We start from the raw sequence: 23,659 nt of genomic DNA, 5'->3' as shown, positions 1-23,659 counted from the left end.
GGTGGATGAAAATATTGCTTTTCCAGTGTCAGCATTCCAAAGGCTTGCTGTGCTTCGCCTTTTGACTTGTACACTCCTGCCAAAATGAGCAGCAAAATGTAGGCTTGCAGGAGGGTCACATCCAAGTCTTTCCAACCGTCCCCAAACACGTGCCTCCCCTCTAATTTTGTCGTCTCAAGTATATCCTTTTTGATTGACAGAGTTACAAAGAGCTCAAATGCTGATTTTATGGCTTGGACATGGCTGACAGCGTATCTGGTGGGGCCTGGAACCATTTTGATGACATTAGCAGCATTAAGTCTACCCTATTGTTCAGGTGGGACCACAATAATTTTCCATTTTTGGAAGGTAATGTGTCTACTGGTGGTTGGGGGTCAACACTAAGGGTCTCATTCTCAACAGAGGAGGATGCTTCATAATCAGAGTCCTCCTCAGCATAATCCTCTGTCTCAGACACATTCTCCTCTATGTCACTTTCACTGTCAAAGAGCTGTGGCAAAACATCATTGGTAGAAAACCTTTGCTTAGAGGTCATTTTGAATTGAGAGAGAGCACACAGAGCACTAAGAGAAATGGTTTAGAAGGCTGCTGTGCAAGCTTTTATATGTCTGCTCCTCCCCTTTGTTGTGTGAACTGTCAATGTCCTCGTGAGAACCATATTTGGCTGGGGGAAAATAAATAAATATATCAAAGTTCTTGTGGGAATTATGTTTTCCCCTCCCCCCATGTTGTGTGAACTATCAGTGGTTCTTGCACTACTACAGGTATGGTTATGTTAGGTTAGGACCCTAAAGCATTTTGCATGTTATGGTGACCCCAACAGCATCCACAACAACCAAAACAAATGTGTGTAAAATGTTGATATTTCTTATATGTTTTATACAGTTAAAACAGCCTGGGGTCAAATTGACCTTAAAGAAAACTGATGAACAAAAAATGTGTACAGGACATTGAAAACATATTGTGTTAATTTTATGTTTACACTTGTCCCCATAAAATTGGGAAAAGTCATTAAATATGACGCAAAAAAACATTATGTCAATCATTTATTTAGAGATGTTAAACACTGAATGGGGTCAAATTGACCCCTAAGATAATAAGAGGGTCGTTGAAAGACATAGGTTACAAAATGTAGTACTGTTGAAATTACATTGACATTCAATTTTTAAAACCACTTTTCTAATTATAGATGTGACAAGGATGAAGCTGTTGACTGTAATTTGGAAACGAATGAAATATCTCTCCAATCCCAATATTTAGTAAAAGGACACATGTGAGGTAATGATGTCTTACATCAGGCAGAAAACAAAAGACTACATTAAATTCAATTTTATTCATCCACTTATCAATAAGAAAAGTTACATATTACAAACAACTCGATATTAGAAAACATAAATAGGAATATAAAAACACATAAACACATAATATTTTTTTAGATTTGAGATTTTTTGAGTTTTCTCTTTTCTTCTGTTATTTCTGTTTTCTGTTTTACTGACGTTTATCTTTGTTCTTTTTGTTGTTCTTCTTCCTCCTCAGTCTGTAAATGAATCCAAATAATAAGGAAATTAGTCTGAAATCAACCTTAATTGCCAATTACAGTAAATGAAAATGCAAGCAAAATGCACGCAAGACAGCAAACTCTATTTATATAGCACTATTCAAAACATGAGTTCAAATCTGGTCTACATCATGTAAGCTCTTGAGATCAAGCTTGATGGTGACAAGAAGATTAAGATCAGTCAGTATAATAATGTGTTGGTTACAGCAACTCACATGTACATAAGTGAACCTCGTGTGGTTATGATTCAACAAATTTCTGTATAAATACGATCCCTTATGCAGATTTCATTTTAACTTTGAATAAATCTTTGACCAGCAATAGAGACCACAGGGAACAGTGTAACCATGGTGTAGACCCAAAAGGTGATTAAATTAAAACAAGACTTACTTGGTCAACTGAATGGTTAAGCAACATTTAGACAGTCAAGAAAGGTAAACAAAACTAAGAGGCAAAGGCGGGCAGACACATAGCAGAAGGCTCAGGCTATGAGGCAAAACAGAAAATCAGAACACCATGGCTACTGTGTGCAGGCAGGAGGAGGGTGAACTCCCAAAAGGCAGGAACACACTGGGGGCATCTGGTGGGCGGGAGAAGGGAAATAAATGCACTGACCTGAAGTGGCTCCATTCGCTCCATTGTGAGTCACAAAGAGCATCCTTAGCTCGGACACAGACAGCTTTAGCTTTGTGCTTGACTTCAAAGTGACAAATGTCTGTAGATTGGACTGTCCAGGTCTAAGAAATAAAAAATAAAAATAAAAAAGAATGAAATAACATGTCACTAAAGTTTTGCAACATTTACCCTTTCCTGTCATTTTGTGCAGGTCTTGAGTGTGCGCCTTGCAGGATTTACTTTCAAGTGACAAGTTTACTGTACAAGTTTCTTTACTATTTTGAACCAGCAGGCACTGCTTCAGTTTTTTCTTTTCTCCATAAAATTTACATTATAGTTATTAAGCTCCTCTTACCTTTGTGGCTTTTGAGTCAGTGCACGGGTTGTCACACCTTCTGCATCCCCGCCTGAGCTGCGTAATCTGGAAAGTGAGGGGGAAGTAGGAGTAGGGACTGCTCCAGGAGCTTGGGTAAGTCCATTTGATCATCGTTGTATTGACTTTACTGATCCTCACCTTGTCAGGTTTCACTATTGAGGGTGAAAGCAAAAGATAGAGAAGAGAAAAAAAATTAAGAGATAAAGAAGAACATTCTCACTTCTTTTACAGAACTCACATAATGAGTCGTTTACAGCTGATGTCTCACCTATCTCTGACAGGTAAAAGCGTTTAGAGTAGCTCTCCACCAGGAAATACGCCGTCCTCACATAGACAGTGATGTGGATTTGCTGGTTCTCCTCAGCAAAGGGGCAGTGCTGCTCGTCCAGGCAGGAGATCCCATATCCGCTGCTGTCTATTGAACAAGTGAAGTTTCTCTGACTTGAAGAGCATGTCCAGTGCTGACCGCTGGTATCCACAGAACACTGGGTGTCATTGTCATCAGAAACACTGTATATATGAGAGAAAAAGATGTCTTAGACCCCTTGTTTTCCCCCTTTGTGATTGTCTTTTGTATTGAGAAAACACACTGATTTTATAGTTTTGGCTTTAGCTTTCAAGCAAAGTTTTAATGACTTCAAAGTTACTGATAAAAGCATATATATTTCATCAGCTGTATTATTTTTATATGAAATCTAGTCCCAAGACATGACCTTGATCCCTAAATAACAAAACAATATTTGTTAATTCTCCTTTCATAATGAGGTATTTATAGATGTCACTGTTACTCTCAGCACTGACATGAGTCTGAACGCTATGTTATTATTGGAGAGCGAAACAGCAAACTGTTCCACAGTTGGTAAGCTTACCGTCGAGCTCTGATAAATGTTACTTTCCCAATGCGGCTGCTGTGCCACGTCCAAGAGCAGTGGAACTCTCCGGTGTAATTCTGAGTGGAGCACTTTAAATAATCCTCTGATAAGAAAAGGAAATATATGAGTTGAAATATTTTTTTTTGGCATAAATTTTCCCCAATTCTAGCTGCAGTGATATCATAAATCAGACTGTACCTTGGTCATTTTTCACCAGAATCTTCCTCCTCTTGGTTCCGTCTTCTTGAATCAGGACCATAGTGTGATTGAGGAGCGATCCGTCCTTGTTGTGGCAGGTGTAGTTGCCCCCTCCTAAGCTCTCCTCCAGCTGCACCAGGTACGAGTTCCCTCTCTGTGCGTCCTCCACTCCGTTCTTCTTCCAAAAAATATCCTGACCCTTGTCATCTCTCCTCATCAGCTCCTCTGCAGAGTCCAGACAGCTCAGGGGTTGCTGGCCCAAAGCGCCATCCACCTCCACAACCAGAACTAGCATAGCATGTACAGTAGAATGTGAAGTTAAGGAAGGATAACTTCAACTTTGAGTGTAATATGTTTTCATTTGGATCATACATACTGTTGGGCAGCAAAGTCTCATGGCTCGTGGGTTTTTGGTAACTGAATTGTAGAAGTGCACAGATGATGCTGACCTCAAAAAACTTCATCTGGATAACAGACAGAGAGAAGACAGAGAGGAGGTCACAGTGGTGTGAAGAAGGCAAAAGAAAAGATATTACATTATCAATAGACAAAATCTTGAGTTGATAGGACAAAGAGTCATTGAAATGCTGTTCTAATTTGTCCATATATTAATTTAAGTCCATAAATTCAACAAGAAAAGAATAACTGTACATGAAGATGAAAAATATAATAGCAAATTAATTGTTCAGAGCAAAACCCATGTAAAAAACAAGACATCACAACATTTGAATCTAGCTGACAGTATTAGCCTATGCCTATCTTTTTTATATTAAAAAAACACATAGGTATCATTTTTTATCAATTTGTGATCAAAACAAAGAAACAGTTTAAACTCAGTGCCATACTAAAGCAGATACTTTCACCAACTTCCAACCACCCGTGAGAAAAATAAAAATTTAATCAAAAAACTGCAGGTGCAGTAAGAAAATATGTATTTTAAGGACTTGTTTTCATGCTATTCATCTTTCATGATACTGGCATCCAATATCCATCACATTATCCTAAAAACAACTAGTGAAACCAGCTGATTAGCAATATAAGGCATTTAGTTTATAATATTTGGTTGGGAACATGTCAGGTTATTAATCACAAGTAAAATACATATTTATTTATTGACATTACCATTTTATTTTAAACTAAATAGAAAAAAACTACACAATGTTCTAACCTTGCAGGTTATAGCATCTGTTCTCCTTTTAAAGTTAAACACGTAGTTAAACTTTCAAAAGTAATTATAGAGACTTACCTTGCCTTTAATGTGTAGGATGAGAAACTGGCGGTCCTGTGTTGCTTTTATACGAGTGACTGACATTTCAGGGGAAATTTCCTCACATCACTTAAAATAGAGAAGTCCAGAGGAACTTCACTTTCAAGTCGGCTACTGTGTGAACAAAGGTACTCGGCCACCTTTTACTCACTTCCACTTACTGTGCTTCACTGACTAATACGGCAATTTTAAATCACCCTTTAAACACTGCACAATATAACTTTGGGAGTACTTGGCTATTTACATTTTCACATATATGTTGTCTGCCAGATGTAGCTGTGCAGTAACTTACCTGTTTGTTCACTTTCCGACGGGCAAGTTTCATATTTCATTTTCAGTTTGTCCCTTGTCAGGACCTTTTATGACATAGTTGCGACCAATAATGCTAAGCCTTCTGAAATGCCTCAGCACCCTGTTGCACAGTCCCAGCAGGAGTTTTTGTTCCCTTGTTTGTCTTTTTGTTCCCTCTCATGAAAATAGATTGTTAAAAAAAAAAAGACAAAAAAAAAAACAAAGCAAAACTGAATTCTCCATGGGAGTATATTATATTCCCACGGAGGATTCCTTACAGAAGTATGTACACCAAGCCCTGTAAGTCTGCATGCCATTTAGCAGTATGTCATCTTTAAAACAAGTTTGACAAATCCTCATTTCTATATGTCAGCTTTATTTATACCCACACAAAACCCTGTCTCAAAAGACATCACAAAAGCAAGATAGATAAATAGATACACCTTACTGATAGCTCTGTTGCTTTAGTCTGATAGACTTGGATAATTTTGGAGGTGGTTAGTGAGATCATGTATGTACTGTAACAAAATAAAACACAGGGAAACAGGGCAAATGTAACATTTAGACTTCAAGAAAACAGAGGAAATACTGGATTGAGCTGGCACGGTACAAGAAGGATGCCACATCCGAAACACAACAGGAGTAGGATAAAATATCACAATGAACAGCAGATAGGGTGATGAGACTGAGATAAGAAAAAGGAAAAGAAACATGAGCAGGTGAGAATATGGGTGTTGGCTCAGCTATGTAGACAAAGGACTGGATTTCTAATGGCTTGTTCCAATGTAACACTAACAGGCCAACAGTGAAGCCAAACCCTTCACTTCAATAGTTTTAAAAGATTCACACTGAGATTTCTCTCATTGAGTGATTCTTTCTTTACATAGGCCTATTGAAAGGTTAAATTGAACTTATGAGTCAACCACATCTCACCAACATTTTCCTTACGTCAACTTGGTCAATCTTGTTCCCGAGGCTGGAATTTCTCTCTCTGGACTTTCCTGTTTTGTATCTATTCCTTCCTTCATTGCTTAAACCTTATATATACGTGACAACATGGAAACATTGACAAACACAATTATTGCTCATAAGATCATGGTCAATTGATAACAGGTTTTTATGATTTTTTTATGGACAATTTATTTTAGTGTATGCAATATCAGCATGATTCACTGTATAAACATGCAGGCATTACATTTTTGGTGTCAGTCATGTGAACTATCACATTACTGTTTGTGGTTCTTACTGTACTGCTTAAGTGTTCAAGCTGAAAATGCCTTTCATCTGTCTCCTGTTCCCTTTTTTTGCAAAGCGGTCTTGTGCATGTGTGTTTATAATCCACACAGCTGTCTTGAAGCACGTTGACTGTGGTTGCAAATCAGCTCCATCACTGGAATATTGCAATTGCCTCTGTAGCAAGCACATCCTCAGAGGTATATCTGATAATCTTGCAGAGGATAATCTGAACTGTCAAAGAGTGGGCCTTCTTTAACAGCTCTCAAAAAACATACTTAACATTGTTTTATCAGCAGACCCCAAACTGAACATTATGGTTAATGAATTAACTTTCTTAAAATGTACACATATTCAATTTAAAAACCACACCATAGTGTCTTTATAGGTTACACATCAATTTATACGAGGATGTTGGATTTTTTTTGTTCTCCTTTATTCTTTCCAAAAGAACGGAAATGAAAAGCTACATCAAGTGTCCAATTAACTGGGAAAAGTACACTACTTTAGGAGAGTTTTATGAGAACTGCTTATAAACATGACTATGAACTGAGAAGATTATTTCAGAAGTTTGCTACAATAAAAATGACAAACTGCTTTTGTCTCAGACAACCCAGCTATAAAACATCACACAGTGGATTTTCATATATGATCAACAGTATATGTGATTGGTTTACATCACATTACATTACATCACTACGCCTCCCTGCCTACTATCCCAGATAAGTCTATATGGATTTCTGTTATTGGAGTTTAATAACAGTTTATTTATGAGGGGTCTAAGAGGGAGTTAGAGGTCTAGAAGGAGTTAGAGTTACTTATGTTTGGTGTCTAATTGGCCCCAAACACAAGTAACATCATTACGTAAGATAACATACTGTATATTTCTTCAAATGTGACTATATAAATAAAAGGCTTACATAAAAAGCCCATATTACATACGAAACATGAAATATTTCCTTATTTGTTAATAACAATGTAGTTATGGGTCATTTCTGTGTATTTTGTCACTATCATGAAATGTGCAGGCCTATTCCGCGGCAAAGGTTGTGCAGATGGGTTTGAGGGACCCAAAAAGTTAGGAAGTAAAGCTCATGAGAATTATTAAAGTGTAAATGACTGAATCCAGCAATTTTAGTCAATAAAATACTTTTTATATAGTACTTATGTCTGACCACTAGATGTCCCCAGAGGGTTACAGGTGTCTGCCTTTAAGACATTATAGTGGTTTCCATTTAAAATGAAAAGCTGTCCAACCAGTTGAAGCAATAGCTCAGAAATGCCACTTATTAAATCCTTGTGGTCTGATCAGTTAAGCAGTCAGCACAATCAAAGCAATATTATTACATCACACATACTGTCACACAAGTGGCCTTTTTTTTTAGCGCTGATTTAGATTTAATTGATTTCGGCTGGTGTCCTCAAGTGTCATAACTCGGTGTTCTGCAGCTGTTGAGAATTACACGGCAATTACACGGGCAAGAGGCTGTGCATGGGGTTGTGATTTGTGGCTCTTCACTGGAATGTCTCCCAGATGCCCCAAACCGTAACAGCTGGAATGAAATCAGAGCAATGATCTCATCTGTGCGAGGGGATGGAAAATAGGGGAACAAAAGGAAAAAAGAGAAGACAGAGGTGATGTAATGTGTATGTGTTAGACAGAGAGAGATGAGGAAAGGAGTGGATGGAGGTACAGAAAGGTCAAGTCATATAAAGTGGTGGATTCTGCACCCTGATCCACGGCCCCTTCTCTCTTATTGACAGAGCCCTTTGTGTTCCTGAGCAACAACAGATTTGTTTCCAGTACGGACAGTGGTGGCATTTAATCTGTTTTGGTAGGCTTTGTTGTAGTTGGTTCTTAGTTCTTAGTTGGTGTGTGTACGTGTGTGTCTATCTCTCTCTCTCTCTCTCTGTGTCTGTGTTTATGTAAATTCTCTTTGGAATCGCATAAAAAGATTTGTGGGAAAAAGAGAATAAAGATTGAAAATGTATACAGATTCTCAGATTCATGGATTTTTCTCCGACCAGGGACATCACATACTGTAGCGTAGTTCCGGCTCTTAACATTCCTCTTAGAACAGAACCACTCATCAATACAAAAGCAGATTTATTGTCTTAATAACAATAAAGTCAAACTGTAAAGTGAGGAATTCCAGCATTGTCCACTAATGTGTCTGAAAGCCATACACGTTTTGACTAAATAGTGTTGAGGCAGAATCATAGAAGAAAATTAACTGAACAGTGAGTTTGTACACTTGTCAGGAAACTGTAATGGCCTATTTCATTCCCATTCAATGCCTGTCATAAGGCATAAGACTCGAGTGCAATCAACGTGTCATGTTGTTCTTTATTGGAGCATAACACTTTAGCTACAGTATGTTTTCATCCATTTTTGCTTTTAGCCAGGGGTGGAGCAGCGATTTTAAAAGTGTGGGGGTTCTAGAGGTAGGACATGAGCAAGGCAACCCCCCGCCTTCGAGCCCTGTTTCAGTCTCAACATGCAAAATCAAAATTAATGCCATGCATTTTAACAATTTATCCTACTAGATGTAACCACTGCTTCAGCTTACCATAAAATAATTACTGAGACCAAATGAATGTAACAACTCAGCAGTATTTATTTAGGGTCTCATAGCAGTTTACTACTTACATTAATTTGTATGAATTGCTGAATTACTGGAGCATAGCTATCCTTATTATACTTAAGATAATCACAGAGTATCTTTATTCTACTTCCTTACATGACATATGTCATGTCCTTATAGACATGAAATGAAAGGAAACTTACACTTCCATTAAAATGAAATGGATGGTTATAGATGCAAAACAAATTGAACTCTGCTAACAAATCAGTATCAGTAAAGAGTCATTTCTGAGTCCATGGACTAGTACAACTTAAACTGTCCTCAATTTTTTTTTTAAAAAAAAAGTGTCTCTTTTAGTAGGAATCCAAAGGGGACGTTTAATTGTCTTTAATTGGGAAATTAAATACCTAAAGTTGTCCAAGAGGTTTTGTATCAGCAAGCGTCAGTTCCTCTCCAACAGCCACAGGGAAGAAGCAGTCCCTCTTCATCCAAAGTCCACCTCAAAGCTAAGAGGAGAAAATCACATAAGCAGGTAATTTGAGGCTAGTGAGTGCAGAGAGTGAGCAACCAGCTCTCACAGGCCACAGCTACAACCATCTGAGCCCTTTTTAAGCTCAATAATAAATAGTAATATTACTGTGGTCTAGCCTTAATACACAACACAAACTATAGCTCACCGCATCTTATATTAAATGCAAAACACACATTACTTCCTAACATAAGGAGTAAAACTATGACGTCTAAAGCAACATATTCCTTTGATATTTAGCTTAAAACAGCATGAACTATGTGAGTTTACATTCTGGACACAGAAGTAACTTGTACATATTCTTACCAATGTCTGCCAAGCATGGTGGCTAATTAGTGATTAGCTTAACTCACGATTAGCGATTAGCATGCTAATAAACATGAATTTGGTTGTTAAGACTTTACCATAAGGAAGGCAACACATTGCCATAAGACAGACAGATGTTACACATCTTAAATATGAATGCTCACATATGTCTATGACTATTTAAAAACGACAATAGAGGTGATTTTAAAAGCCAAATTTGCCACCTGGCTTACATTTAGGATAGCCTATTTCATTTATGTTCAATGATGTTAGCTGAGCTGACACGTCACATAACAAGACAAAGTTACAAAAGAAAATTCTACATTACTAAGTAGTTAAATTCTCTAATCTCTAATTCTCTAAGTTATTCTCTGATCTGTTATCACAGCCAGCGGTGAGTGACAGAAGCACCGTTGCTGAATGCACAAACATAACTTTACTGTACTTCAACTGTTACTCTTCCTTGGCCTGGTGGGTTGGTCAAATGGCTGTGATTGGCTGGATGGCTGTTCAATTAATCTAACTTGACCAATAGGTTTTTCATGTATGGGAAACTCCATTTCGTTTCATAAAGACTACCACAGAAAAAAGTGGGGGTGGGAAGGAATTATGTTTCTGTGAAAGTGCGGGTGACACAACACCCGTAACACCCACGGCTGCGACGCCCCTGCTTTTAGCCACGATAACGGTGCATTTATGGATGGCAATGTCAGTCTGTTGGTCGGTTGATCCACAACTGGACCAGACTGAAATATCTGAACAATTACTGTATGGATTACCATGAAATTTGAACAGATATTCATGGTCCACAGACTCCCTTCCCTCTAGCGTCACCATGAGGTGGACATTTTTGATGTTTAGTGAAATGTCAGAACAACTATTTGATGTGCAGCTATGACATTTGGTATACACATTCTTGTCCCCTTCAGGATGAATTGAAATAACTTTGGTTGCGCTTAAGCTTTTTCTTTAGCACAACTTTTAATTAGCACTTTTACTCTGGTGCTGTACTTTGGGTTTAGTAGCAAATGTTAGCATGCTAACATGCTAAACTGTGGTCAACATGGTAAGCATTGTACCTGCTGCCATTGTGAGCATGTGCATACTCATGTTAACATTTAGCTCATCAAATACACAGCTTTTCCACAATCAAACAAGAGGATTGAACATTTCCGAGTCAACCTGAATACTTGCGAAGTGTGCAGAATCAAAGATGTGAAAAGTGGATGCACTCAGCGACTATTGTCCTTTTGCTGACTGTATATTTGATCCTCAATAAAATGCTGAAAGATGGCACTTTCCTCTAAAGACTGCCGATTAATCTTTCAATTATCTCAATAATCAAAGATGCCTGCATTCACATTATAATCAGTAACCGGCGGTTTGACTTTGACAAAAAACAGTCAAACCATCTCTTGAGAACTCAAGCAGAGGGGAACAAATTCATTCAGTAAATAAGAGAGTTCATTGAGTTCAATAAGTTTTAATGCTATTCTTCTGCTGCAGATGAATAGTTATTAATGAAACCAGCGTCCCACGGTGCTGCAGTCTCTATCGTCCTCTCTCAGGAAAATATAGGCTGGTGCCGCACCGTTTATCGTCCTCTCTCAGAGGAACAGGGTCAGTGAGGGGTAGCCTGCTGAAAAGAAGAGGTAGGTGGAGGGATTTTCTCTGGCATTATATCACCTTTTGCCAGACTGCCTGCAAAGTTTGTCTTCCAACACTGGAGAAAAGTCACTTCATTTAGTTTTGGCACAATTTTTCACACATGGAGGAATCAAGCTTTAAAAAGATCAATGTGATCAAAGTGTCTATCAAATTGCCTGATGATTTGGCTTTACAAAGAAGTCTTTTGTGTGTAACAAAGAGTGACTTTCTTTGTCCAAGGATTCTCAAGGAGAACTGATGATTTTTTCAATAGACAAGAGAGGAGGAAGGGGAACAATCAATCGAAAAATACAGTAACACCAGAAAGACAGGACATTGATTTTTTCCTATTGTGCAATGAGGAACAAGAGATTGCTACGAGGAAGTGCACACTGACAGCACTGTCATAAAGACAGGAAGGGAGAGGTATTCATTATTTCATGATTGATATCTTATCAAATACCATATGTTCTAATTGGTATTTTGAATTGCCTTGGCTTGTGGAGGAGAGATGGAGGGTAGTTACCTTCTACCCTTTTTACATATTTGTGTTAATTATATAATTATAACACACACAAATACATGCATAGGATAAACTGTATTTATATAATTAATATATATCAATCTCAATGTTGTGGTATGTTCATATTATTGTTATTTTGTACTGTTGAAATATTTGGACAAATTATATTTTGACGCTTTGGCGACATTGTTCTCGAAACTTTCATGCCAGTAAAGCTTACTGAATTAAATTGAATTGAATTGAAAACTCATATGGCAGGTCGCAATAATCGGAATTGCATTTTCTCTACGTATAAAGTATTCTAAGTCTTGGATTATTTCAGTACTGGTACTGATGATATTAAAAAGTGCAGGATTAGTTTCAGTGGATCACACTGAGCCATTTTATTTAAACTCTGAATGTCTTTCCTTATTCCCAGGGAGGATAGTTTTTCCTTTCTAAGAGCCCATGGTGTGTGGGATATAGCTTTAGTCTGTGGGTGGTACTGTGATATGAAAAAGAGTTGGTTCATGCACAAGATGTTGTTTCTGTCTGACAAGTTATCTGTCTCATGAGGTCAGTGACTGTAGTTTGAGCTTGTGTGTTTGTGTATGTGGTGCGTGCACTTCAAATCAAAGAGGACGAATAAGCTTTGACTCACTGATCACTTCCTTTTAAGTGTTATTTTCAGCGTCTGCCCATAACACAGACTTCAGCTGGCCAAAATGACATGCTGGATATGCTTTGAACAAGTCAACCTTTGACATAGCTGTTATCTTCAAGTGTTAGGCTCAGCGCCAATCTCCACATGAAGTGTCACATTTCCTTTATTTTTGTGTATTTTCACTTTTTTTCCCTGTAATTAATGTGAGTCTTCCTGTTCTGGCGTCCTTATAGTGGCACAGGGCAAATATCTGGACTCTCGTCAGGGATTCTGGCAGTCTGCCTGGGAGACTTTTTTTCAGCAGGAAGTAATGCCAGAGAAATCTGAGACAAAACGGGCTAATCCGTCCCGCTATGCGCCAAGTAGTGCACCACCTTGCCATAGCAATGTCAGATACTTTTTGCATGTACAGTCCTGATTATGAAAGGATGACAGACAAAGACAAAGAGAACAGCTCTACAAAGACAGCTTCACTTAAGTGTTTTTCAGTTGAAGCTGACAACAAACCTTGTGTTACCCTTTAATGTAATCTTATCTAAGGTGTGGGATTGCCAAATTTTTGTTTGCTTGTGCATGAGGATGCATAGACATTTTTGCATTATCAGTTTTTGCTTCCAAGGGTTAGCCATTGACAATATTTCAGTGTCTCATATCCCTGTCTCTGATCACTACTGTGTGTTTTTTAACAGTGTCTTATCTGTAATTACAACTACAAAAGAGTGCATGGTGCAAAAGCGGTTCTTAGATGATGCTGCAGAAGTAGCAGAAGCTTGTAAGTACTTTTGATCCATATAGTGTGAACTGAAATCCTCATAAATCGTCTCGAGAGGTCGGTCAGCCTCTCGAGCTGAGTTTTAAACTGGTTCGGGACATACATTACAGGAAGGAAATTTTTCATTAGTCTTGGAGAACATGTGTCAGAGAAATATGAAATAACTTCTGGTGCTGCACAAGGGAGCTGCCTCGGGCCTTTGCTATTCTCATTCTATATGCTTCTGCTAGGTGATGTCATCAGAGAATATGATGTTAGCTTTCAAAGCTATGCTGACGATACACAATTATACATATCAGTTGAACCAAGCGATCCACTTACTCTAAACTCCTTGACTGCCTGTCTGTCTGTAATCAATAAATGGATGAGTGATAACATCTTAAAATTAAACAGAAATTTTATTAATTGGCCCCAAAGCAAAAAGGGATGAGATCTTTAAAAGACTTGGCAACCTGACTCCTTTAATCAAACCAGAGGTAACAAGCCTAGGAGACATTTTAGATTCTGACTTGAGCTTCAAGTCCCATATAAACAAAGTGACTAAAACAGCATTCTTTCATCTCAGAAATATTGCCAAGGTTCGACCATTCCTAACTCAGCAAGATGCTGAAAAACTACTTGGACTATTGCAATGCACTTTTTACAGGTCTCCCTAAAAGGTCGATTGAAAAATGACAGCTTATTCAGAACTCCACAGCTAGACTGTTAACAAAAACAAAGAAGAGAGGGCATATCAAGCCAGTCTTGGCTAGACTACACTGGCTCCCTGTGTCTGCCAGAATTTATTTTAAAGTACTCTTACTTGTTTATAAAGCTCTCAATGAGTTAGGGCCAAGCTACATCGCAGACTCCCTGTTACCTTATGTTCCTTCACGAGCCCTTAGATCTTCTACTGTAGGCTTGCTTGATACCCATAAGCCTACCCAAAAGAAGCAGTCTTGGTTGAAACACTAAAACACTTAAAGACATCTTTTTAATCTAGCTTTTCTGTAGTATGCTTTTTGTACCAAATCATACCATCTTTAAGACACTTTATTCCATTTTAAGGCATTTTTTATTCTTTTTCATGAATGATAGTCTTTTACTTAAGAATTTTAGCCATGTTTCCTTTTTAAAGCTATTCTTGTCCTCTCTTTTAATGTAATGCACTGTTTTTCATTTTTCTTGTTTGCCTCCTTTTATTCTACGCATGTATTCCTGTTTAATCTTCTTAATGTCTCTCATTTGGTTTTTATCTTTTCAATGTGAAGCACTTTGAGCTGCATTCTTTTTTGTATGAAAGGTGCTATACAAATAAAGTTATTATTCTTATGATTATTATAATTTTAAATAAAGTTTTGAACACATTTTCATACTCTTCAAAGCCTCTTTACACGAAATTTACATAAGGATAATATGCACATTATTACATGTGAAAATACAATGCTACTGATGAGACTAATATGGATAAATGATAAATGTTAAACATGTATTTAACAGTGCAGCGGATGTAATCATTTTCACACCAGCTGGATTGAAGAGTGTTTGAGGAGCCTAGTAAAGTCTTTAAAACAGCAGTATGAGCTGTCAAATGACTTGCTTCACTTACTGTTGCAAAGCTTCTTTGCAACTCTGTATTTATCTTTGACAGAAACATTGCTATGTCTGACTGTGAATGTAATAATCACTGAAAATGTCTTACAAACGATGATTACATGAACAGGCAACAACTGGGGCAAACTGCAGTGAAATACTGCAGTCCCAGAGAGACCTGGTGAGTGATGCTGAGCAGTTGTATGTCTGAGGAGAGACAGTTTATAGTGAGTGACAGAGAAAGAGAGGGAGAATAAGACGGTCTACAGTATTTGTTAGTCTGCACATTTGATTAAAGGTAGTGCTACATATCTCAGATGCATTCGGGTGTAATTTTGGATCAAAGAGGGGGATGCGTAATTGGTGGTTGTGCTGGCCAACACAATCAGTGTAATGGACTATTTTGGTCTAGTCACATTGCATTATCTGAGCTGCACAAGCTGATATGTGGAGCACTAGACCTGTGAAGCTATGCCAGTGGAATGTCCAATGTCCAGTGACGCAGCCTCTTCAGAGACAGAGTCATGCCATGGCATTGTTTTCTCTGTATGTGCAAGTGTGCAAGAAAGACTCATAATTCATTAGAATTATAGAATCTATTAAAATAGGGAAACGGATGTGCTGGTGGATCACGTCCAAGTTGTCTAAAAATTCTCCAGGAAAGAGTGCCAGTGTAAGAACATTAATGACCTTTAGCTCCACTTAACACTTTTACATGTATAGTTTCCTTATCTGATTTAAACTAAACAAAAACATGTTTGGGTTTACATTTCATTCAAAAAAGCAAAACAGAAAATGCAGTATAGCAGAAAAAGTAGGAGAGGGAAAAGGGGTGTTACTACTATGCCATACAAATCAGTGTCAGGAAACAACATTGCCACTCGGGGACAGGCGTATCATTGAATCTAGACATCATACAGAATGTTATCCGACTCTGAGCTGTGGAGTCCATCTTTCCTTTTTTGGGGAATTTTTTCGCCAAACTCAACAAGAAATGTTATTTAAAGTCCCCCCCTCCACTCAAAAATGAGTTTGTTTATTTTTTCTTTAATTCGAAACTAGAAGGCTGTTTTCACATTCATCTGCTGAAGCGAAAAAGTTTCTCTGCGCTCACTGAAAATTTTTAGTTTAAGGTGTGCACCTACTAGCACGATTTGTTACTGTTGTTTCCAACTGCAACTTTCCCACGAGTAGCTACAGAATAAACTGATAATTGCAATGCCCAAAGGCCATTCACAGGACAGTGAAACAGACCAGACGAGTTCTGCATTGGTTGTATTCGGCTGTTGTTTTTATGGGTGGATGTCCGCACCATGTGGTGCTAGTTGTATGGCTGTAACTAAAGAACATAACAACTAGTTTGGATCCAATTGTGGTCCAGTATGCAACTTATACAATTGTGATGTGGAAACTTAAAATTTCCAAACTTCTGTCCAGCAGTTAAACTTTTACATTTGCATATTCAGAGATTCTGTATTTTTACATGTGGGAGAAGGAGAAGATGTTGTTTTAAGAATTTTTTACATTAATTAACTTATTTTCTCGGAAAACTACATCAGATGCAATTTGTTATTGCAATATGCAATATTTTTATATTTCTTTATATTTCTTAAAATCCTTACTGTCCATACCCAAATACATACGCCTATGCTCTAGTTACTGTACATAAGGGGTCTTAGTATGAGTCATCATGGTTTTGTCATTCCCTGACTGAATTTGGAAATAATGAAAACAGGGTTAAAAAATGAAATATTTCTAAAAAGAACAACATTCTTTCAAAAGCTGTGATGTATTCCCGCAATAAGGACAGTTAAGTCAAGAGACAACAAAGAAAACATGTTCCCATGGTCATAACTCATGTAAGTTCTAGTCAACTTAAACTCTCCCCTTACATGAACTCCGCTCTCTGCTGTTTCAGACGTTTTTCATGTCATTATATATATTTTTTTTTTATTTCTCTCCTACCCTGTTGTTTTTTTTTTAAAACTCTCACTCACTCCACTGTGTTCAAATGTGCATGTATTTAGTTCATCTAAAAATTTTAGTTTGTCTGCATGTTACCACAAATATGTTGAGCTAAGTCAGGTGTTCGCGTTCCCAACACAGGGAATATAATTATATTTTCTCTCAAGGTAGAGTGTCCCAGTACTGTTCTTTCCCGTCAGCTATATTTTGGCCGTGCACACATAATTCAAGTGTGTGCTGTTGGCCACAATGGTGACGTCTGTGCTCTTGACTCATATCAGCTGCTCACCCAGTAGTGACAGTGGGGTGCTGTTTCCATCCCCTCTTGGGAGTGGCTGCAACTGTGCTGAAAGTGTTTAAACACTGATTCTGGGACATGAATGCTCAGTCAGTTCAGTGTTGGAGCAGCATAGCCTGGCTCCTTACATGTCTACCTTCAGGAACTTATGATTTAGAAAGAACTGTGAAGTTCTTTTTAGGTTGCATATTTGTTGATATGTTATGTGGTTGTACAGCATGAAGTTTTAATAGTTATGCCAACCACTTTAATGTGCCTTTGCCACACTCACACATCTCCAATAGTATGTGTTCCTCATACGACAAGCTTGGAAAACTTACTGTTACTCTGTGACATTAAAATCAACTTCAAAGCCTTTCAGACTTGCTTTAGATTAGTAATCCATCACAATAAACATTTTTTTTTATATCACTTTGTGGTACCGCAGCTGCAAGCACTCTACCACAAAATGCACACAACACAGTCATCACATATTGCATTGCTGAGATATAATATGTTGTTGTTTGCTGATAAATGGCAGCCAGCTTTCAATGAGTGAGCCAAGCTAAGTAGTCAGAAATTCAAAGTTATCATGTTAGTTTTTTGTTTTGTTTGTTTTTAGATATCAGAGTATCTAGAGTAAAGAGATAGCTTAGTATTCTCAGATTTCATTTTGAAAACTTATTTGTGTTGTTATGAAAAACTGGTGAAAAGAACATTAATGGTAAAAATTCAGGTAAGTTAATGAATTTTAAAATGTGTCTCTCTTTTGACTTTCTTATCAGAACTCTCGTGCATTACATGTAGCGTTTTTGCATTTGCTTCCTATTTTCTCATCACTCTAAAGTGTTACAGTGTCTTGCAGCAGGAAACACAGCTATTCTTGGGTTTCACACTTAATTAAGGCCTACTGCTTAATTTATGATTCAACATACAAATGATTAGATTATTTCAACCACACACCAAGCAGAATACTTGCTTTACCACCCAGTCATAACCCATTTTTTGATAAAATGTTGCACTCTGCGGTGCTTTGCATTTGGTTATTTGTTTTTTTTAGGTGTTTGTGGGTTTTGTACTATTTTTATATATTTTTTGTAACCACTGGTCATGTTATCTTCTTGCCGTTATACAAAGTCTGCTTCATGTGTGCATCTGTGATCTTGCTGCTATAGCAACTGCTGTCAGGGAGAGACTTACATTCTGTGTAATTTGTGTTTCAAAACAAGAAGGCATCAGGCAGAATCAGTTGTAATTTACTGTAATATTTGCAGTAGCCCTCCACCTAAAACACAGTTTTTTATCTGTTTTTGTCAGACACAAAGAAATAATACTCAATCACTCTGCAGGCCTTAGGATAATAATATTGACATTGGACAACTTTTATTTTAAATTCTAAACTTAGCTCAGTATTGGTCTAGGTCAAAAGCTGTTAAAATTAACAGTTTCAGCTGTTATTATAAGATGTGTGGAGATGAAAAGATGAGTGGAGAAAGGAGAAAGTGAACCTGAAACATTCTAGCTCTTTGTTGGTTCTCCCACTCACAGGTTCTTTGGGATGCGGTTTTGTCTTTGCTAAATATCCCCATTTATATGCAGGTGAGTGAGCAGGTGGATGCTAGTCTATTATCCCTTTGATTTATATTTCGTAAACAACACGTCAGAGATGATGGTGGAGATGGAGAGCAATCAGATTCTATAATTATATCAGCTCTCTTCCGGAACACAACGCTAATATTAGAGATTCTGCTAATGCATCTTTCAGTTAAATTCTGAATTAAAAAGCTGCATTATTCATCACCCTTGATCTAGCACAGAACCTGTGTGAAAAAAAAATGAAGCCTATCATTCATTTCAATTCAATTCAATTCATTTCTTAATAGGAGCCATTTTTCTGAACTGAACTCATCTGAAGTGAAATACAGTATAGTACTGAGATATCTTAATACTGTTCTATTGGATGTTACAAAGTATTAATAGATATCTTTAAAGGTGTATTTTTCAAAAGAAAATAATCACCTCTGTTGAACATCGGATTTCCTTCAAAAACAGATTCAGCACCTTACTAAATATACTAACTATAAACATTATATTTAAAATGTTAGATAACTGGTAGTCAAATCAAGTCAATTTTGTTTAGCCCAATATCACAAATCACAAATTTACCTCAGGGGGCTTTACAATCTGTACAGCAGTACAACATCCTCTGTCCTTAGACCCTTGATTTGGATCAGGAAAAACTCCCTAAAAAAAAAAACCCATTAACAGGGAAAAAAATGGAGGAAACCTCAGGAAGAGCATCAGAGGAGGGACCTCTCTCACTGGACGGACATACATGGTAGACACTGGTAGTTGGAGCACTTCCAAGGCTTAGATAAGCATGAAACATTCCCAGTTGAATCATCAGTACTAAAGATGAACAAATGCGTTCTAAGTTTCTACATGACTTGGGACAATTAACTCTTCCTATAAAAGCTGCCCTTAGCATTCATCCTTATGGGTTGTCCAGGAATTAGCTTCGGGCAGAAGCCATAAAACGGTTTGGAGGAGTCAGTCAATAAAAACGCTTGTCTTTCCAAAGTGCAGTGGTTGTGTTTCGTGGATCAAATTTCTTTCGGAGAGGAGTGTCGTATATGCAATAACTCTAAGCTCTGTGACATTTTTCTGTGGCGTGCTTTATTAACTGTGGCCGAGTTGAGGCAGGCCACGACATATATCAGTACTCTAATGCAAACAGTACTACTCCTGAAGTAGCTACTAGGTTAAAGCAAACAACTTTATCTACTAACTTCTGCTGCTAAAACAATTTTGGGATGTAACTACTTTTACATTTTATTTCAGCCACTGACAAAAGAGGCAGGACATCACTATTACTACCCAAACAGCTTAAACTAACTCAGCCAGGGAAGCAATGTAAAAGTTAGAAGAACTCCTAGTGAATGTTTTGCTAACGAAACAAGCAGAGCTAGTTGCAGCCTTTGAGGGGTAACAGAGAAGAAGTCATGAGCTAATCTAACACTATTAGTGATAACCTGCACATAAAATACAGGTAGGTAAGGTTTTCTAAATGAAATGTTCAGTTATGCTCTCTGTTATCCCGTTTCATCGAAGAAAGTGTTGGTAAAAATTGTGTATGTGTGTGACAGAAAACATTAATTGTTACGTGCTGCTTCTGGTGAAGGAGCCAGCGTATTATTAACTCAGAGAATCTTACTTATTTCATAGAATTAAGTGGGAGGAAAACTGTCAAAGACTGCTTTCACTGAAACAAACATAAATCAATGTGTGTGGAAATAAACTGTTGCTAAGCAAAGAGGACCTTTAAAGTTTATTTCCCCTGAAATCTATTTCTTATATAGCAAACACTAACCCGATGTAGTTAATAGCAATATTTTCATGAAACAATGACTCTTGGAACATGCTGAGCATACGGATGCACAGCGAGTCAATGATTACACTGTGGAGTGGTTTGAAAAGTTTCCATATTCATGTAATAGTGTTTTCTTCTTCTAAAACCTGTTTCCCTTGGAATACATTGTAACAGACTTTATCAAAGCTGACTACAACCACTTTCGCCTGGTCACTAATTGGTAATGTTGGCTTACATCACCACTTAAGCAAAAAATATTCATGTGAAGTTGGGGAATGATCTAACGTTGTGAAATAAATTAAACAAATGCAGCACCAGATGCTAAGTTAACAGATTTCAGCCTCGCTGTCATATCACTGAACTCATTAATATCTGGAGAAATCAAAGAGAAAATGATGAGTGAGCTCTCAAACTCGATTAGCACCTAAATTTTTAAACACAAATGTATGACAGCCTGAAATGATAGTTGTACAAATTTCATAAAGTGCAATAAAAGGGCGCATTAGAGTTATCATTCAGTCTTTTTGGTGTACAAAAGCAACTACATCATTGGCAAAATGAGTACAGAATTTTTCATTGCATTTTCATTAAGTGGTCTACACATACTACAGCACTCTCAGTACAAACCCGGTCCAAGCAGCAAGGTCACATTGATCATATTTGACATAAAGTGACATGCTGGATAATGAAACAGCTCCTTGTTGTTAATAACACATGCTTCTGCTTATCTGAACTATAAAACAGAACCTCTCTGTCTCTATCACTCTATCACGTCTGGCTCCCTCTTCTATTTCATGCCTCTCCTGAATGGGAGATGTGCATGCACTAGCGTCTTTTAGCAATTCAGCTGCCCACACACAGTTGCTACAAAACAATTGTAGTCAAGAGCTGAACTAAGAGGTTTTATGATTTAACAACTCAGTTTTCCCCTGTTGATTCTTAAAATCCTAATCTGTTGAAGAACAGGCTGATAACATGGCAATACACTGTGTGAAATTAACCGAGTGCACTGTCCTTGGAGTCAACATGTTCTCATTTCAGTGCTCTATTATCAGAGATTGCAATGCTTAGAACTGTAGATCGGCATCCTCTTAAGACCAAAGTTAAAGGATAATTCCAATTAAGAACAACTCGGCCATCATTTTTATCAGTTATGATAAGTTTGTACTCACCAAGTGATTTTTGAGGTCTGGGAACATGACATCTTGGAACTCAACATCATTACATTGTACTTTCCTGGCGCCGGCCGGGTGGCTGCCAGCAACAGTTGGTCTTTGTTTTTCTGATCTTTATTCTAAATTATTACTATTTATCTATTTATTGTTTTATTAATGTACAGTTTAGTTTGGTTTTAGCTTAAGTTTTGTCCCACAATGGACGGATGGCTTTTTTTTTGCCTTTGACTTTGCTGTTTTCTTTATCATAGCGTTACTTTTGGCAACCCACTCACCTGCACTCACACAACAGTATGGAGTTTACAGAGCCATTGTTTACTCCAGGGATCAGCTGTTGTTCCTCCAACCGGGTGACTTGGCTAGCGAGAGACCTGAAATCCCCAAGGAGTTGAGAGGGAAATAAAGGGGATACAGGACAGGAGCAAAATGCAGGGCTAAGAAAAGGAGATACAAGCCATATCTGCCTTCCATCATCATGAAAGAGCGCTGGCTAACAAGATAGATGAGCTAGCAGCCCTGGCAAGGAGTCAGAGGCAGTATCGTGAGAGCAGTGTTTTGTGTTTCACAGAGACATGGCTACATGAGGATATCTCTGACTCCATTGTGTCTGTGGACGACTTCCAGATGGTCAGGGCCGACAGTAGCAGCAGGGAGAGTGGCAAGAGGAAAGGTGGGGGACTTGCTATTCTTGTTAACAACAACCCTGGACATATCACGGTTAAAGATTGTGTGTGTTGCCCGGACATTGAACTGCTTGACTAGGTCTATGACCATAATTTTCTCATGCAGTAGTGCTGGTTTTCAATGCGCCTCCATCGACCAACGTGTCACGTGCAACCGTTGTCATCCACTCACTCACTGCGAGACTACAGACGCTGCACCCGAGTGTGTTCATCGCAATCTCGGGAGACTTCAACCACATCACTCTTGCTGCAACACAGCCCACATTCAAGCAGTTTGTGGACTGTCCAACCAGGGGAATTAAGGCACTAGACCTGCTGTATGTCAATGTTAAGGAGTCATACAGCTGCATAGCCCTCCCTCCCCGTGGTAGATCTGATCACAATATGGTTCACCTTCTGCCACTGTATAAGCCTCTGGACACAGGAGGCTAATGAGGCTGTTCAGGGCTACTTTGAGGCAACGAACTGAGATGTGCTCTGTGATTCAACTTCTGTGTGGATAACACTGTTCAAACAGAATCTGTACACTGTTTCCCCAACAACAAAACATAGGTCACCATTGACATCAAAGCCTTACTGACAGAAGAAGAGGGCCTTCAGAGACAGGGAGGAGGTGAAACCGGTGCATAAAGAACTTGAGGTGAGGATTAGGCATGGCAAGGACAGCTACAAGAGGAAGCTGGAACCGAAACTCCAGCAGAACAGCATGAAGGACGTGTGGTCATTGGATACAAGAAGACTGGTAGCCAGGTGACAGAGGGAGACCGGACCTCACAGCTTGGTAAAAACCTGGTAAAACCATTATTTGACCACATACAGTTTGCCTACCAGCCAAAGTTGGGAGTGGAAGGTGCCATCACCTTCATCCTTCACTGTGCATATACACACCTGGATGGGGTGAGTAGCACAGTGAGAGTCATGTTCTTTGACTTCTCCAGTGCGTTCAATACCATCTGGCCTGCCCTGCTGGAGAGAAAACTAACAGCGATGCAGATGGTCGCTCCCCTGGTATCCTGGATCCTTGACTACCTGACTGTATGGCCACAGTTTGTCAGACTGCAGAACAGCATGTCTGACACTGTGGTGAGCAGCACAGGGGCTCCACAGGGGATGGTCATGTCTCCCTTTCTGTTCATCCTCTACACTGCAGACTTCAAATACAACTCCGAGTCCTGCCACTTACAGAAGTTCTCGGACAACCC

At 38.3% G+C, this 23,659-nt stretch overlaps 1 protein-coding gene across 1 annotated transcript; it reads right to left on the bottom strand.

Annotated features, from left to right (window-relative positions):
* Nucleotides 1–1,500: 1,500 nt before the first annotated feature.
* il12ba (interleukin 12Ba) lies at nt 1,501–7,303 on the bottom strand (the record flags this gene model as incomplete). The annotated part of the gene is made up of 8 exons (XM_042419731.1): nt 4,866–7,303; nt 3,996–4,083; nt 3,620–3,907; nt 3,419–3,524; nt 2,818–3,059; nt 2,529–2,701; nt 2,174–2,295; nt 1,501–1,537 (listed from the first exon to the last, which is right to left on the bottom strand). Coding segments are annotated over exons 1-8 (1,122 nt in total), but the record flags the coding sequence as incomplete, so codon positions are not given.
* Between the last annotated feature and the right edge of the window lie 16,356 nt (nt 7,304–23,659).

The sequence above is a fragment of the Thunnus maccoyii genome, chromosome 8 (assembly GCF_910596095.1).
Source record: "Thunnus maccoyii chromosome 8, fThuMac1.1, whole genome shotgun sequence".
Taxonomy (NCBI): domain Eukaryota; kingdom Metazoa; phylum Chordata; class Actinopteri; order Scombriformes; family Scombridae; genus Thunnus; species Thunnus maccoyii.
The sequence above is the reverse complement of the archived record's forward strand: the minus strand, read 5'-3'. Positions and strand labels throughout refer to the sequence as shown.